Raw genomic sequence first — 18,853 nt, forward strand, 5'->3', positions numbered from 1 at the left:
TGTCACTCCTCCTGGGCAGTGAGTGACATGCTTCTATGTGCTCCAGGTCCATCTCTATCCCCTTGCTTTGGAGGAAGGACGCCACCTGTTGCTCTACCGAGCGGGTCTCCTCGTCGCTGGGCTCCCCGACGTTCCCGGCCACCGCGCGCGCGTACGAGCGCGGCTTGATTTTAATACCGCTGATGACCACGTCGTTCGTACGGGTGTACTGCTCCAGCTCATCCACCCGCCGCTCGAGATCCATGATCCGTCTGTCCTTCTCGGCATTTTGGAGGCGTAGCTGTTTTACCTCCTCCAGAAGCCCCAGAAGCAGCTCCTGCTGTGCCCTGACTGCGGCCACGTCTCCGCACAGCGCTCCGAGGGAGGTTTTAATGTCCTCAACCTCCTCTGGTGTTGGGCCTTTCTTGGGTGGCATACTGAAGCGAGAGCACGAGGCGGCCACCACGAGGGACCCGGAAGCGGAATTTCTGATGATGGCGCCTGGCTAGGCCTGCTGGCTGATGGTGGAGCCTGGCTGTGGCCTGCTGGCTGATGGTGGAGCCTGGCTGTGGCCTGCTGGCTGATGGTGGAGCCTGGCTGGGTCTGCTGGATGTGGCCTGCTGGCTGATGGTGGAGCCTGGCTGTGGCCTACTGGCTGATGGTGGAGCCTGGCTGTGGCCTGCTGGCTGATGGTGGAGCCTGGCTGTGGCCTGCTGAGCCTGGCTGTGGCCTGCTGGCTGATGGTGGAGCCTGGCTGTGGCCTGCTGGCTGATGGTGGAGCCTGGCTGGGTCTGCTGGCTGTGGCCTGCTGGCTGATGGTGGAGCCTGGCTGTGGCCTGCTGGCTGATGGTGGAGCCTGGCTGGGTCTGCTGGCACCCTCCAAGGAAACAGGTGGCCTTCAGATTGAGAACGTCCTTTCTAGGCACCTCCAGTGGCATCCAGTCCTTAGATGGCACCGCTCGGTCCTTGCAGCAGATCGTTGAGTCGATTGTGAGGTAGTGTAAAGATGAATGAATCGGCCGGGTTATTGCACGCTGTCAACTGTAAAATGTGTCGATAGCTGACAAGTACGCCAACCACAGGGACAGCAGCAGCCAGAGGAGCGGCTGGATGTGTCATTTGATCTTGGATTTGATCTTGGATGTAGTAAGCGAGGTACGAAGAACGGACCCCGTAGCACAATATAATTTATTGTGTTCTGTATACGTCACTACAATGTGATTTTGGAAATATATATACAGACAACAGGCTCTTCCGCGGCAATCTCTTGTCGTCAATAAGCAACATTTAGGGAGCTCTATAGTATTCAATGAGAGGACCCTGCACGTCAATTCTCGACGCGAGGGGGGTACCCTGCACGTCGATAAGTGAAGCAGAGGGAGCCTAACCATGCGTCACACATTTGACGAGTTGGGAGTGAGAACGTGTTGCAATTAAAGGAGTTGAACTGACTAACAAATCTCAGTCACCTAAACTAAGACGAAAGTTTAGACAACATGTGATTTTTCATTAAGATAACAATTGGTTGTGTTACAAGAACAAACTCTATTTCTTGACTTAACTTAAAAATTTAAGGCAGCCCTATTTTTAAGTTGAAACAACAAGTTATATTTTACAGTGTAGGAAGGCAGCAATCCAAATACAAAAAATTACTGTTGATATCCCAGAATAGGACAAGTTCAAATCATTTGCACACATAATGACTCGTTTGCACGCATGATAAATGGTGTTGGTGGTGCAAGACGTCATTGGTTTTGAGGAAAATTAGGCCACGTCTAGTCAAACTAGTGTGCAAATCACTTGTATGTACTCCAGGATATCTACAGCAGCTTTTTGCCTATCCAAATAAGAAACTTCTTTATTCTAAAAAAAACCAAACAAACAAAAAACAACCTTGGTGTGTGCCACTTGTGCCACAACTCTCTGGTATCTGCATTAATTTCAACACTTTCTGTAGCATTTCTAACTCTACACATCTAAATTCAAATCCCTTGGATGAGTGACAAAACGTTTCTCCCACTGAAAACGCTACATTCAGATGAACAGAATCCACCTTTTGGAATTTTCCTACCTGGATGACTCAGCATGCATCAAGACAACTCTGTTGTGACTTAATGTCACACTGAAGGGGTTTATTATTGTCATGTCCAGGAAATAAAGTGTTTCAATCACCTATATGGTCACAGGGGTATAAAACCAAGCGCCTAGACATTTAGACTTATCCTACAAACATTTATGAGACCAGATCACCTTTGTGATGAACTGACTTTGAGACCTATCCCTTCCATCACAGACGCACACTGCAGTACCAGTCTCTGTGGCCAGACAGTGGCTCAGAGTTTTTGTTTAGGATAACGAGGTGTGGCATTAACCCGACCCGACGACGTTCAAAACACTCGTTAACACCTTTTATTGCACACTTTTTTCACACTGTTGCCGTTCATCTTTCCAGCTGCCAGCCACACACCACCACCACCAATAATAATAATAATAATAATAATAATAAAAATAATAATAATAGCAGAGAGAGCACAGACTTTAAGCCGGCGAGGCGTAATTGACGATGCCACTGCAGGTGCATCCATCACCCCTGCAGCAGCACCGCAGACCACGCCCTGTTATACCAGGTTTCATATTTGCATGGGCAAACAGCTGCTTTGATTCCCTGAAATATGAAGTACAAATGATTTGGGAACATGATGTCCTCCATCTCCTTTTTCCAGCCACATTAAAGCCAATGTCTTGTTCCACCCACTGCACACACCCAAAGCAAACAACCTCATGCAAACAGAACACACCATATTTAGTCAGAAGAAAAATTAAGCTTAAACCACTTGCTGAACACAGGCCATCTGATTGCCTGATATCATACCAATAATCTCAATCTAATATTCTCTATCAGTCAATATTTTCTTTGTAATCCTCCTTTTCTCTATTTTTTTGCTCCATGTTATCGTTTCTGTTGAGAGAATTCACCTTTTGGGACCTTCATTTAGAAACTCCATTTTGTGTTTACTTGTATTATTTTTTGTCTAATGTTGTTATTTGTTTGCTGTTCTGAAACACTGAAGGGTGACAAACACAAAAAAGTAAGAAATCGGGAAGGGGGAGCACTTTTTCACACCACGATATGTTGGTCCTGCAATGCAAATTTTTGGTGGCTTTAGGGTAAAAAAAAGTCTTATGTAAAAAATAAAAAAATTGCTTGCACTTTGGATTTATTGAACAGTATACAATATCAAATACATGCATTCTTTTAGAATCAGTACACATAAGGAAGCAAGAAAACTAAATATTATAAAAGCTGCATCACAATGTGGAGGAGTAAAAATCCAGATGTGTGACTCCAACAGGAAGCAAAATAAACAATCTGACCACTAGTGAGCTTTATTAATTGATAAATTGTCAAGAGAGCTCTATAAATCCTTGTCGAGGAGGAGATATTATTATAGCAGTATAATAATCAAAACATATGTGTGGCTCTAACAGTTTGTTATGCCAAAATAAAAAATATAAAAATGAAAAGAACACTTATAATTAACATTTAAATGCTCTATGCCACAAGCCTAGTTTTTATAACCTAGTTCTTCAACAACTGTCTGTCACTATAAATTACGAGATGTAAATATCTTTATTTCACAAAGGAGGGTTCAGTGTATCCTAATCCTGTATACTGAAGGAGGTAAAAAAAGGAAGCACTGAAGTACCTTTCCTGAGCATTTTTAAAAATCAGTCAGCTTTTATAACGACATTACTGAAATAAGATTACAGGAAACATGAAAGTAAATGCTAAACATGAATGAACTGTTTCAGGATGAAAATACAGAAAAGCATTATCAGGGGAGGAAACCCGAGATAATTAATCAAGACAAAAATCAAAGCAGGAATTCAACAATATGCACAGAAATGCTTAAAATGTTAAACACCTAAAATAACAACAATAAAACAACCCTGAACCTAACCCCAAACTGTAATATATTGACAAATAATTCCAAAGCCAGAAAGAGCAAAATGGCAGGGAGATGACTGAAGTAGCTGCTGATTTCCTACAACTTTACTTACACCTAGTCTTTTGGTTTCTTTGTTAGAGTTCTGCTTTCTGTGTTCCTTAGTTGCTCTGTCTCCCCTGTCTGCTGTATCCCCTTGTCAAGTCTGCGTCTCTGTGTTATGTTTCCTGTTTTACTTTGAAGTCCGTGTCCCAGGTTAATGTATCAGGTTTTGCTTCCCCTGTCTCGTTAGCCCTGATTTGCCCCAGCTGTGTTTCCCTTCTGTCTCTAATCCCCTGATTGCTCCCTCTGTGTATTTAAGCCCTGTGTTTTCCTGTTTGCGATCTACTATGCTGTGTGTTCTGCTTGTTTATGCTTAGGTCATGTTTTCCAGTTTAGTTAGTTTTTTGTTCTTTTTTGCTATCCAGCAATAAAGTTGAGTTTAAGTTTGTCTCAGAGTGTCTGCACATTGGGTCCTTCTTGCCACCATTCCTGCCTGCACATCAGCCTTCACATAACATAATCAGCACAAAGAGTTCATGATCAAAGCCCTCAGAACAATTTGTGAGATTTCAATATTTACCCAGTATGGTTATTTTTTTAATCTTGACCACCATAAAGTTCATCATAATGTTTCTTCACCACCTCAAGATGTCCTGAAACATCTAAAAACAAAGCATTTGTATTTATTATACTTGTATTGTTACCATTTGTATTGAGAGGATTCCTAATGCTAACATAAATACTTTACTATATATTTTTGTTTACCTGGCAGTAAGCAGGCCTCAGTCTTGAGTGAGTGTTTAATGGATTTCTTCATGGTTTCCTCCAGTGTCATCAGGACAGTTTCCTAATTTATCATCAAAAACTTTGTTACTTTTTACAGAGGCAACTATTGAATCCAAAAATAACTGGACAAGAGACAAACTTTTGGTTTGATATGTGCTTCAAGACTGATTGGGCATTTTTGTACATACGTAACAAACCTTCAAATCGTTCAACTGCTTCAGCATGACATTTTTTGTCTTTTCAAACATGTACTTCTTTGACTCCACATGTCTCTCAATAGTGTCCCTCATGTTCTTCAGGGTGCCTTTTCCTGTAAATGCTGCTGCTTCTACAAGGACACAACAATTGTCATGCACAGTTGAATAGAAATACCTTAATTCATATCTTTCTTACCTTTATAGCATTCTTTCATGTTATTCTTGATTGTCTCTGTCAAACTGTTGTAGATAAATTTCTTTTGTGTGAGGATGGTTTTGTTGAGCTTTGTCTTCACTTTTTTTTCCTTAGAAACATGAAATATGAATTAACATTATTGAAAAGATGATTTTCTAATAACAGATAAGCTAACAAGTTAATGATTAGGGAAGTTCTTTTACCTCTGTCTTCAGAAATGTCAGTTGCAGTTTGACATTTTTGTACTTTTCAATCAATGAATTGAAAACGCATCAATGGCCCCATTGAAATTTCCACATTTTAGGTTGTTTCTGAATGTGGCAAAAATAATGGCAGTGTTAGCAAGCTTATAATACAGTGCGATTTGTATACATGTATTGTTGTACATATTGGTGCTCTTCAGAATTAGATTATTCTCACGGGAAGGTCTTTCTGAATTCTTTATCAATGCTTTCAGTCAAACAAGACGCTAATATCATGTTGAGGTCTTTTTGTTTCCCTCTTTTTGGTTTCTGGACGCCATCATTCCTAACTGCAAACTTTAGCGTCATGTGAAAAGCTCCGCCACTCGTTTTCTGAAACAAAACAATTTCTATTTCATTTTTTAAACACATGGTTACAAAGTGTACTGAGGTTTTGATCTAACTGTAATTAAAATACATACACTGGGGTATAAGAAGGACTTCAGGTTTTTTTCACATAAATTTAGAGATTTTTCAACCCCCTCACTTAGGCGTTGTTCAAAAGCTTTTGTAATTTTTTCAATTGCTTTTCTAACATCATTAAGTTGGATGCTTAATTTTCCCTCAAGGAGGTCATACAGATCATTTTGTTGTTCAACCTGAAATAAAAGAAAGATCATTACTTAAAGCAGTAAAACAAAACATTGTTCTTTACTCATTTTAGAGAATTAGGTTTTGGATAAGTTCAGTCAGATAAGTCTGTCATCATTCGTCTGCCTCTGTCTATTCTTTATATCAGTTCTATTTTCCCACACTATTGACCTCATTACTCTAGTCCAATCATTTTTTTTTGCCTTCTGCAGGCCAATCAGCTTCTGTTCTCTGTGCTTTTATCTGCTCTTCTGTCATTCTGCCTTTCAGACTTTCATTCATGCAACTCGCCTCCTGTCCATCTTCACCTCAACCTTAACTCAGAGCCCAATCCAAACTACCATCTTCACTACGCCAAGAAACTAGACTCTTGGGGTCCTGTCCTAACTCCCATCATTTCTGTGCCCTCATTGGTTGACTGGAGTCTAATTGGTAAATAAATATTTCATCAAATTCTGTTTCTCAATAAACACTATTCAGTTCTTCCAAATCATCTCTCCTTATTCAGTCACTATTCTTTTTTTAATTGAAAGTTTTGTAATTATGACAGTCACCCACATGAAGAAAACAAAAACAGCAAAAAAACAAAAAACAAACAAAAAACCCCCCAGAAAAAAAATATACCATTCTATATATTTCCTCCATTATTCCTATCCAATCTTTCTTTGTTGGGGGCTCTTTCTCCAGCCACCTCCTGGTAAGCGCTTTTTTGCTCCCAACAGGATGTTTATCAAATATTTGTCCTTTAAGGAGGCTGTTGATGGGATATCGCCCAAATACACAGTACAGAAATCCAAATTTAATTTGAGACCAGTCACCAAGTAAATTGATTCGACCACTTCACTCCAGTATGGTTGGATTATTGGGCATTTCCAAAATATATGAAAATGATCTGCCATGTTTTCCCCACAGTTTCTCCAGCAGTATTCAGTCACTATTAATAAATTATCACATAGATTTATGATGTCCAGCATCCCACATTTTCAGTGAATGTGAGGATACCTTACAATAGCTTTTTTTTGTTATACGTAAAATTGTATTGTATTTATTTAAATTTATTTAAATTTTTACTTTTTAATTATTTTATTTGCATTTTTCTAATCACTAGGGTTTGAGAGTAACGCAATTTCTATTCTGTGTATGTCCTGTACATGTGGCAGAATTGACAAATAAAGTTGACTTGACTTGACTTGACAATACATTAATACACATTAGTGGCTATGAACATTTTTATTTTATGACCTTTAAGAAGAATGAGGCTTTATTGCCTGATCTCACCACTTCTCTGCTTCTGGCTCCTTGAATCAAAGACAGAATCCCATGAGCTCCAGACACATAGTTTAATGTCTCTGAATGAGCGTCATTCAGATTTTTCAACATTTCCTTAAGTTTTGGTATTTCTGTAAAAAAAATTGAAAAGAAATATAAATCTGAGCAATAAATTTTCTGTCGCTGTATGTTCATTCATAAAGTGACTTCACCTACCATTGACATCTGGATTTACATTCTCCCCTTTGAGGAACTCTTTGGAGCTCACTGTGAAGACTTGGAAACTATCCTCACTGAAGTGATCCTGAGAACATTTTTGTTAGTCAGTTTTTACTTTTCAGGCAGTTTTAGAAGATATTTGTTTTAGATTTTGCTGTCAGATTAAAAATTTACCTTAATTAATTTCCACTTTTTGAATTCCTTCATCACTTCATTCTTGGCTTTGTTTCTTTTAGAAAGGAAATAAAAATTGGATGCAAAATTATTTTATTGTTACTGTAATGCAAAATTCAGATTATTCTCATTTAAGGTGTAAGCATTTATGTGCATAGTTGTGGCACCGTAATGGAAACTTCCACCGAACAGTCTAAAACTAGATGAACTTATTTCAGCCTCAGTAGTTGAAGAACACAACTCCCTTTGCAGGTGCTGATAATGCCAAGAGCACCCAACAACATACCCATTGTTCAGTTAGGTTTCATAGCGAGCTGCGTGATGTGTGGTATGATCAGTTTGTAACTTCCTGCATTTTCTTGAGAATACATAAAGGAGCAAGAGCTCCACTTCTGTTTCAGGGACTGCATAACGGAGCCTTGTTGTGTGTACTCTCTCATGCATATGATAATAAAGAGTGTTGATTGTAGCCAACTGTGTCTGCAGACTTTGTTAATTAAATATTCACCACAGTATTTATCTAATTAGAAACTTATTAAAACAGATATACATAAATTTTTAAATTTATAATTGTAAACATATTTTTAAGAATAATATTCATCATATATCATGATATTAGGAGTTATATCTGATAGAATGTAATATTAATAATGTCTAATAATGTTGTATTAGATAAAAAGAAGTAATTGTTGGGTCTGTGTTTCCACAAGCCCCGCTAGTTCTAGAGACTTATTCATCATGAAGAAAACAAGACAGTCAGCGATCGATCGATTTTCCTTGCAAGGGAGGCCTCGTCTGTGTCCACCACGAAAATGACCCCAAATCCAGCCTCCTCCCGCTGCCTTTTATTGAGAAACGGTTCACACAAAACACATCACAGCAAAGCAACGCCCACATGGTTCCAAGACAAGGCATTGTATGTATATGTGTGAACTTCTGTATGTAAGTAAGAATGTGTGTGTGTGTGTGTGTGAGACCTCCTGCTGGGCAGGAAGCTTACATCAAAAAAACCCCTCACAAGGATGTGTCTATAATAAAAGACTACAGCCCCCCACCCAGAACCTTGAAAATCTGGGGAGGGGGACAGTGGAATTCCTTTTGTAGAGATGACAAGGATAAAAATGGCAACATTCAACAATTCACTCTAACAGTAATATTAACATACCTCTAAAATGATACATAATAGTTCTTAAATTAATTTGTCATTTTTCTGAAAGAGTGGCCTACTACAATGGGAGAATTTAGCTTCTGTTGTAAAGGACATCCTCACTCTTAAAATAAAAAAAAAAGTGAAGTATATGGTCACCGTGTGCATTTGTGCCAAACTTTTGGCATATTTGACTTACATATCATCTGGTTTTTCATTATCTGACTTGGTGCAGATGAAATGAATTTGCTGACACTCGCCACCATTTCCCAGCAGGCTACTGGCACCTTCCAGGATCTTCCAGGCTTTTTTTTCTGAGGCTGCTCGATTCACTTCAGTCACAATCCACACAGTTGAACAACTGGCAACAAACTAAAAAGGAAATAAAAGCATATAAATTATAAATAACTGATGCTTCGAAGAAAGATGATATGACTTCAGTGAATTACCTCTTTCCACAATTGATCTCTGCTTCTGTTAGAGTCACCATTTCCAGGAAGGTCCACGAGTGTGACGTGATGAAGAAAATCATTGTCTGGCACTTTGACAGTCACACACTTCACAAGCGGCCAGTACCACCTCTTTACTTCTTCTGTCTCATTTGACTCACTTCTTGTATATTTCACCAATTCTTCAGACAACCCTTCAGCCTGCAAAAAAATAACAGTATGAATACAAGACAATTTAATGTATGTGCTCATAACAAAAAATGTAAAAACTGCATGAAAAGAAGACAGGAAATCAAACTAAGAAATAATATCGCAATGCATGCTATCAACACATTTCTTGAAAAATGTATTGATAGCAATGTTGAATATTCTTACACACTAAAAAGAAAGAAAGAAAGAAAAACTACACACAAAAAAAAGACATATTCCCAACATTTATCTTAGCAATAGACTGCTGTAACATCTCCTTCACCGGCGCTTTGTCTCTGTCTACACTTTCCAAATAGGGAGGTATTAGATAGCATGGACATCATCTTCCTACTGAAAAGATGCAGCTTTAATGCAGCTAACTGCTGCTTTAATGACTTCCTACTACTCTCTATATGATGTTCATAAGCCACACACTGATCTTCCTTGAATCTAATGTATGTTTTAAACTGCAAGTATTCCTATATTCTAGAAGAAGAAGTGAATTTTATTTTGGTCTGTAGTACTGCACACTTACTGAGTCACTTTTCAAAATTTTTATTTCGGAATTTAGAAACTCTGGAATATCCACAAAATATCCTTTCTCCATGAGGCTGAGAGTGGATTTTTTTCCCCAACCTTCTCCATACAGCGCTGATAACTTTCCATTAGGGTCAAATAGATCATCATCATCATCATCGTTGTCATCATCGTCGTCATGGTCGTGGTTGTCTTCAAAAACCTGTCTTAGTGATCGCACCTCATCTTCCCAATCCTTCCAAAAAAACATCTTAATTTTAGTAAAGCAGTTTTTGCAGCTAGATTGTAACACATAAATTTTCTTTAAGAATCATCATATTCATATTTCATTCTACCTTTTTTGTAATGAACTCGATGTGTGCCTCATACTTTGATCCATTGGTAGCCTCCACCTTTATCATTACTGAGGTACATGACTTGACACTTCCAGAAGGCAACAGGCCCTCCTTATTTATGACGGCATTGATTAAAGCGCTCTTTCCAGCCCCAGTTTTACCAAAGACACCAACCAGGTGTCTCTTTTCTGTCTCCAAATCCTTGATTTTATCCCTGTTGAAAGAGTTTAAATATGGATTAACTCACCCATTCTTAGGAACATTAAACTTAAAATGTGGCAAAATCAGAAAGATTTCCAAAAGGTTGATTCTGTTCATCTGGACTTGGCGTTTTCAGTGGGAGAAACGTTTCATCACTAATCCAAGTGACTTCTTCAGTTTCAGCTGACTGCAGGTTTCCTCAGCCTTATAAACTAGCCCACTGAATGAACAATGGGCTGTGAGGTCACTTCCTTAATCATTAATATGCAAATTGTCATGACCATTTATCAACAACCACTGATCAACCAATGGGATCTACTTACCTGGATGGTTGAGATTTCTTTTTGAAAATTTGTTTAAAAAAAAAACTATTACAATGTTTAGACTTGATATTTATAATTTCACGTCTCTGAAGACTACATGTGTGGAAAAACATGAAATATTAATCAGTATTCAAAAGCTACTGATCACCTCTGAAGTGTGAAATGATGGATTCTGGTACAATTCACCTTAACAATGGAATGAACTGAATCACAGCTCCATGTTGAGCTCTGACAGAGTTTAAATCTTTATACCAAATTACAGCAAAATGTTCCTCCAACTGTTTCTTTTTGCAAACACTTACTTTCTAGATTTTTTTTTTAATTTGCCTTCCTAACCTTTCTGAGACATAGTGACATCAAACACAAAATTACCCAATTACTTCTTAAAATGGTGCATTTTCTCAGCTTAGGAATTTGATATGTTTTTGTGTCCTGTTGTCAATAAAATATTAGAGTATGAGATTTCATGAATATTGTTTTTATTTTCATTTTACAGACTGTCCTAACTTTTTTGGAACTGGTTGGAACAATGTCCAACAAAAAAAAGGAAACCTTTATTACTCACTTTAGGAAAAGTTTGAGCTTGTCACGGCCATGTAGTCCTTCACTGACATGTCTCATTATCTCTTTGACCTCAAACAGTATTTCTTTTTCTGTCAAAGTGAAAGTAAAAACTAATTAGTAGGAAACAGGAAGCAGTGTAATGCAAAATGTGGCCCACTGATATTCAAAAACAGTAAAGAGTGTGGATTTTACAAGTTCATACTATAGCTATTATATAAAAAAAAAATGCATATTAGTACTTTTCAAATACCTGACTGTGATCCTGCTGCACAGTATTGTCGTTTAGGAGGTGGTTGCCATTGGCTGGACTCACCCTGAAAATGATCTGAGTTTCTCTTTCCTTATTGGATAAAAAAAAAATCTTTCAAGATTGAAAATTGTGATCACGGTGTATTTTAGATGCTGCAAAAATGATAAAAATAAATACATCAGATGTAATAATATGAGAATGAGACAAATATTTCTCACCTTTTTCACTTATGGATGGCAAATCCTGAGGATAAATGTAAATATTTGACTTTCGTATTTGAAATTAAATTACTACACATGTATGCATATCTGAACTTATACAGGAAGCCATCGCAACTGTACAGAAACAGTTTGTTCTTTAGCAAACTGCGATTAAAAAAATGGAAAACTTTCATATTCTTACCTGTTAATAAACATGATTGCATGAGTCAACTTTCCAGCCTCATTCAGTGCCAGTGACACAGACCTTGAGAACAGTTGGTGACCACCCCATCAATGGCAACCACCAGCTGTCAGGGCAGGGGTAGGCAACTCCAGGCCTTGAGAGCCGGTGTCCTGCAGGTTTTAGTTGTACTTGATCCAACACAGCTAATTTAAATGACTAAATTACACCCTTAACATTTCTTTTAGTTCTCCAGAGGCCTGGTAATGAAGTAATCATTTGATTCAAATGTGGTGACCCAGGGTGATATCTAAAACCTGCAGGACACCGGCTCTCGAGGTCTGGCGCTCCCCACCCCTGTGTTAAGGTAAAATGTGTATTAGGTATCAGGTAACTACATCAGTTGTTTAGTAGTGATGTTCGATTCGTGAACGAATCGTTCAGTACTCGAGAATCACTTTACTGACTCGTGAATCATGATTCACAAGCCCAACTGACTCACTGACTCATCCCTGTTGCTGTTAGCAAACTAATTCCATTAGTAGAAATATATCTAGCTTATAATTAAAATTGTGGGGGGAAAAAAAACAACAGCCAGTTTCTTAACAAAAGCATTTCTGCTCTGAACTGGAAGAAAAAACCTTGAGTAGAAACCTCACATCAAGAAAATAGCTCCTTGGTTCACTGTAGCATCGCTCAGCTAACATGCTAACAGCACATTTGAGTTACTCACCCCCTCCCTTGCTGTGCTGAATCGTAGCATAAGCGAATCACTCAGGACTCACTAACCCCCTTCCTTGCTGTGCTGAATCGTAGAGTAAGCGAATCACTCCGGACTCACCCCCTCCCTCCTGGCTCACCAACATTAAGGTACATTAGCGCCCCCTGGTACACAGCTCAGTGGACCCTCATGCTTCATAAGACACACTCACCCCTCGCTCTCGGTTATCAGCTGTTGAAACTCAGAGCGTGTTACCTTGGAAGAGTCGCTCCTTCACTGAAGACGAAGTCCGATAGTCTGACTGACGCAGTATAACATTCAGTCTACACTTTGTTTTTTTGAAAAGATCATAAGCAGACTTAAGGAAAAAATATATGAACTCAGTTCCACCACTATTAAAAAAATAAAAATGCTCAGACTCACATTCTGCTGCTGCAATAATGTAAGTTAAATAATTAGAAATTCGCTATTTCACTAAATTATTTAGATAAGAAAATATATATGTGACATGTTTGAGGAAAATACTAATAATAAAAAACCAGAAAATTCTAAAGGTGTTTGTGTTTTTTTCCACGTGTATGGGGCAAGGGGGCGGTACTACGGTGTTGTTTGCCGGCAGTGCGAGTTAATGATACGAGGAAAAATGGATAGTCGTCGAAGAAGTGATATTTGGATGCATTTTCAAATGAAAAGTGCAACACACGCACAATGCAACATTTGCAAGACAGTTTTGTCTTTTCGAGGGGGAAGTACATCAAATATGAGAAGACATCTCAGTAGCAAGCACCACACAGTTATGCTACAACAACAGCACAGTCAAAACCCAGCTACTAGCATTGGACAACCTAGCGGCTAACAGCAGGAGCAACAATCTTCAACAGCAGCATTATCAACAGCGGTCACATCACCTGTTTATTCCAGCAGCACATCAACAAGTACTCAGCAAGAAAATACAAGCACACACACAGCAGGGCAAGGACAACAATCAGCAAAAAGAAGACAGAGGCAGTCTTACATGGGAGCATTTGTGTCAAGGCCCATGATGCCACTTCAGCAGAGCAAGGTTGACCAGGCTCTGGTTAAAATGATTGCCCAAGATTTTCAGCCCTTTTCAATCGTTGATGACAGAGGATTTAGGGAATTCACCAAGGCACTTGATCCTTCATATGTTCTTCCCAGTAGAAGTACAGTATCCAGACAGCTGATGCCCGATTTGTTTCAGAAGATAAGAGCTGATGTTCAGGAAAAAATCAAGACAGCACCTGCTGTGTGCTTAACAACTGACTGCTGGACCTCCAGCACATCAACAAGTTACATGTCTGTTACATGCCACTATGTGGCCGAGTTTAAGCTGCAGTCAAACTTGTTGGACTGTTTTGAATTAAAAGACAACCATACATCTGAAAACCTGGCTAGAGAGCTGGAAAGGATTGCAACTGAATGGGCCATTATGGAAAAGATAGTTGCATGTGTAAGTGATAGTGCAGCCAATGTCAAGAAGGCTGTGGGTGACATTCTGCACTGGAACCATCTAAATTGTTTTGCACACATTTTGAATTTAATTGTCAGAAAGGGAATCCAGCAGTCTCAAATTCAAGAAATTATTAGAAAGGTAAAAGCAATAACTGAATATACACGCCGCAGCACAGTGGCTTCTGCTAAACTGAGAGAGACACAGCAGCAGATGGGACAGCCCCAACTACGACTGAAGCAAGATGTGCCAACCAGGTGGAATTCCACTTATTACATGCTGAAGCGGATTGCAGAAGTGAAGGATCCCCTCATTTCCACCCTGGCCTTGGTAAATCCACAGCTGCAAACCCTGTCACTTGAAGAGTGGGAGATGGTCAAGAAAACCTGTGAGGTCCTGCAGCCTTTTGAGGAAGTGACTGTGAAACTGAGTGCCGAAAGGTATGTTAAAATAGTGTCATAATACATGTATATATTTCATGTTGTGTCATTACATTTGCCTAAACACATTTTTCAATTCTTTCCCAGATAATAGCATTTAAGATGTTTCTTACAACAGCTTATAATTAAATGTAAACTGTAAAATGGTTTTATATGACAATGTATGCTTAATGCACTGCACTGCAGGGGCTGTAACTACATTAAAACGCATGGAACTATAGTCTTTCCTTTATTTCTCCTCAACAGGTCCTTCCATCTATCAGCCAATCCGCAACATGGTAGACATCCTCATGGCAGAAATTGTCAAACGGCTGGGGGGGATCGAACAAGTGAGCCTGCTTGCAGATGCTACACTTTTGGATCCCAGGTTCAAGAAGCATGCATTTTTACATGATAGACATGCAGAAGAGGCTGTAACAAGAGTTGTGGGAGCTGCATCAAGGTCCTTAAGACCACTGCCATTGGCAACACCCAGCACAGAGGAGGGAGAGGGTGTCCCACAGGCCAGTACTTCCACTGAGACAGTGCCTGTGATTTGGGCCGATTTTGAGGAGCGGGTTGCATCACTGAGGCCAGGAGTCCAAAACCCCTTCACAGAGGCAATGCTGGAGATTAAAGGATTCCTGTCAGAACCTCTCCTACCCCGAACATCTGACCCCCTGGAATGGTGGAAGTCCCATACCACTGTCTTCAAAAAAACCTGCGATATTATGAAGACGAGACTCTGCATAGTGGCAACTTCCATTCCATCAGAGCGGATCTTTTCAAAGGCAGGACAAATAATTACAGACAGGAGGAACCGTCTCAGCCCTGGAAAAGTTGGGGAGCTTATTTTCCTCAATGCCAATCTGTAAGGGACAATTAATTTTGAAGTGGACTAGTACTTTTGAACACAGTAATCTGTGAATTTTATTTATTTTTATTTATATTTTTGATTTTGTTGATTCACATTTCATTTTCTATCTGTCAGAAATTTCATTGAAATAAAAATAAATGTTCCCTTTACAAATCTTTATCTTTTGCTCTTTTTTGCTCTATAAAAGAGTTGTTTTTCTTTTTCAATCACTCATCTTAGCAATAGGGTTTACATGAAAAGACAAACAAATTAAGTTTGCATGAAAATGTACATTTTTTGCACTCTCCTAGCAACTGACTCAGTGACTCAAATGACTCAAAACACCCGATTCATTTTGGTGAGTGACTCATTCAAACTCGATTCACTAAAAGGAATCAAATTTACCATCACTATTGTTTAGTGGTTGGTGGTTGTAAGGATTTTAAGTCACAGACTGGTCTCTAGGCTTGTGTGACTGGCTTTACTTTGACTCAGGTCACTTTATTGCATTGGTTCCCAAACTTTTTTTGCTAGGCCCCCTTTGTTTTATTAGAAAAATGGTTGTGAATTAAAAATCAAGAATGTGGCATACTGTTTGTCCGTGATGTGAGCCCAGCGCGTGCTCCCGACGCAGGGAAAACCAATTCTGCAGAGGAGACCTACCTTGGCACTTGTGCAGGTGAAGTCAAAGGGATGATATGCATCACCATATTTTCTAGTCTTTGGCTTGAAACATATTTGGCGATGCTTCATCTCCTGCTTTGCATTTGTGTGGATGCCCCGTCAAAAACCTGTCCATTATGCGTTCTATTTTTTTTCCTTTTCATACCGTAGTGTCAAGTGCGCCAATTGGTTGAACGATGCACAGTGACTCCATCTGCTGCAAGATGATGTTGTAGGTCTTTGGTGCTGGTCTGACAAATGGTGGACTATGACTGTTCTCACCATTTGTCGCTTCTGTCTATCTGAGATTTTTCTTGGTCTGCCACTTAATTTGAACTGAGCCTGTGGTCTTCCATTTTCTCAACATGTTCCTAACTGTGGAAACGGACAGCTTAAATCTCTGAGACAGCTTTCTGTATCCTTCCCCTAAACCATGATGGTGAACAGTCTTTGTTTTCAGGTCATTTAAGAGTTGTTTTGAGACCCCCATGTTGCTACTCTTCAGAGAAAATTAAAAGAGGAGGGAAACTTACAATTGACCCCCTTAAATGCTCTTTCTCATTATTGGATTCACCTGTGTATGTAGGTCAGGGGTCACTGAGCTCACCAAGCCAATTTGACTTCCAATAATTAGTTCTAAAGGTTTTCGAATCAATAAAATGACAACAGCGCCCAAATTTATGTACCTGCCTGATTTTGTTTAAACAATTATTGCACACTTTCTGTAAATCCAATAAACTTCATTTCACTTCTCAAATATCACTGTGTGTGTCTCCTATATGATATATTTAACTGACATTTTTTATTGTAACAACCAACGATTTATACAGGAAAATAAAGATTATTAACAAGGTTGCCCAAAGTTTTGCATCCCACTGTATGAATGAAGGAAAGCATGCTGGTTCATTATCTGAATTTCAGTAATTCCTACCTGATCGAAATCAGCTGTTTCTTTATAGTTTTGTTTGCAGAGTAGGTAAAGCTAAGTGCAAAGCTATGTAAAATGTTTACTTAAAAATGTAACTTGCAGTACAGATACTGAAGAGGAGTGTCATGAAACAGTTTTTTATACTTACTTGACCAGAAGTATTGACTGATTCCTTTTGTGGTTGAGTTGTATTTGGCTCTTCCTAACACAATAAAAATATTGCAAATCCAAATCAGCATAAAAGTTAAAGAATTTTTCTGAATAATGCTATCAATGTGTGGGAAGGTGTGGTTTTTGCGGTGTTGTGGTGTGTGCAGGGAGGGGGGCACAATAGGATATTCATGAATGTCCCCACACTAGTGATGTGATTTGGTATCCATCTGATACCTTGTAAACACAGGCCCAGTATCAAAGATTCTGATACAGATACTGATGCTTTTTAATAATTAAGGTGGATGAATCATCAAATTGCTAAGTCTGAATGAATTTTCATGACCTGTTAGTGTTTTGGGAGGTTTTTTTCTTTGGATTATTAATTAAAACCAGGCAAGGACAGAAATAATAAAATGATAAGGCTGTAGCACATCTAGTTGTAGCTTAAATATAGTAACTTTACAGTATCCCTTTTACAGTTAACACAAATGGATAATTGTACTCAAACAAATCCGAGTCGAAATCGGGATATTTGCTTCGATTACAGTAAATGTTGCTATGACACTTGAAAGCATCAGCATTTACACAGACAGCCAGGTTGCCTCTTTGATGAATTCGGGAGTAACAAAGAAACAGAAACTAGTATCCCAAAAAGTTGATTCTGTTCATCTGGACTGTTTTCAGTGGGAGGAATGTTTTGTCACTCATCCAAGTGACTTCTTCAGTCTCAGCTGACTGCAGGTTTCAGCTTCTGATCGTTACGGAGGCGAAGTTAATTGGATCCGCTCTCCCCACCAAGCAAATTCACCTGATCCGGGGAAAACAAATTCTGTCGGGGATAACTACCTTGTCACTGAATTTAAGCTGTTATAAATGACTTGTTGACTTAAAATTGGTCAATCATATCTTTTACAAAGAATATCAATTTAGAGATCATTCCTATCACAAAGTAGTAGTGCTGAGATTTCCGGCTCTTTTTAGAGAACCAGCTCTTTTGGCTCCCAACTGGCTCTTCAGGTTGTTTTGTTGCTTTTAATTAATTTATTATTAACAACAATATAAAATTATGCACGAAAGGAATTACTAATGTAAAAAAACAAAACAGAAGTGGTTTTATTTATATATGTTTATATATAAATATATACGGTGGCCTCTAGAGACAAAGCATGTACAAACTCCAAAACACATTTCTAGCGTTAACTGAACTTCAAAAACAGAGCTACCTAGATCACTTAAATTACGCAATTGAAAGCATACGTGTAATTTTTGTGTATTTATACACAAGCACTCATATATATTCAAATAATTAAAAAAAATGTTCATTTACCTTTTACTACCACACACCAAATCCAGTTGTTGGTACTTGCTGGCTTGTGTAGCCACTAGGTAACAAAAGCTCAACACTGCGCGTTTTGGAGTTTGTACATGCTTCGGGGTTTGTATGTGCTTTGTCTCTAGCAGCCACCGTAAATATACTTTTATTCATTCACTCCACATAAAATGTAATAAATAAATCATATAATACAAAAACCAGCTATTTACATTTCAACTTGGGCCTGCATGAATAAACTTTCTGAATCCTTTATCATCCGCAACTGAAAATAGTTGTGGATTATTACTATAC

General features: G+C 38.8%; 2 protein-coding genes across 2 annotated transcripts; one reads left to right on the top strand and one right to left on the bottom strand.

Moving 5' to 3' along the window:
- Positions 1–4,565: 4,565 nt before the first annotated feature.
- Positions 4,566–12,884, bottom strand: LOC146633687 (nuclear GTPase SLIP-GC-like). Its single transcript, XM_085351879.1, is given in 17 exon segments — positions 4,566–4,630; positions 4,734–4,815; positions 4,952–5,082; positions 5,148–5,256; positions 5,351–5,409; positions 5,412–5,458; positions 5,568–5,722; positions 5,812–5,988; positions 7,259–7,380; positions 7,466–7,553; positions 7,643–7,697; positions 8,989–9,161; positions 9,239–9,439; positions 9,963–10,199; positions 10,300–10,513; positions 11,389–11,476; positions 12,860–12,884. Coding segments are annotated over 17 exon segments (2,028 nt in total).
- Positions 12,885–13,754: 870 nt separating this feature from the next.
- LOC146633688 (E3 SUMO-protein ligase ZBED1-like) lies at positions 13,755–15,504 on the top strand. The gene is made up of 3 exons (XM_085351880.1): positions 13,755–14,650; positions 14,837–14,841; positions 14,897–15,504. The coding sequence occupies exons 1-3, from the start codon at positions 13,755–13,757 to the stop codon at positions 15,502–15,504; spliced, it is 1,509 nt and encodes a 502-aa protein (XP_085208006.1).
- Positions 15,505–18,853: the final 3,349 nt, after the last annotated feature.

This window comes from Diplotaxodon limnothrissa, linkage group LG4 (genome assembly GCF_057381915.1).
Source record: "Diplotaxodon limnothrissa isolate DT_005_m linkage group LG4, D_limnothrissa_male_GT1.1, whole genome shotgun sequence".
Classification (NCBI taxonomy): Eukaryota; Metazoa; Chordata; class Actinopteri; order Cichliformes; family Cichlidae; genus Diplotaxodon; species Diplotaxodon limnothrissa.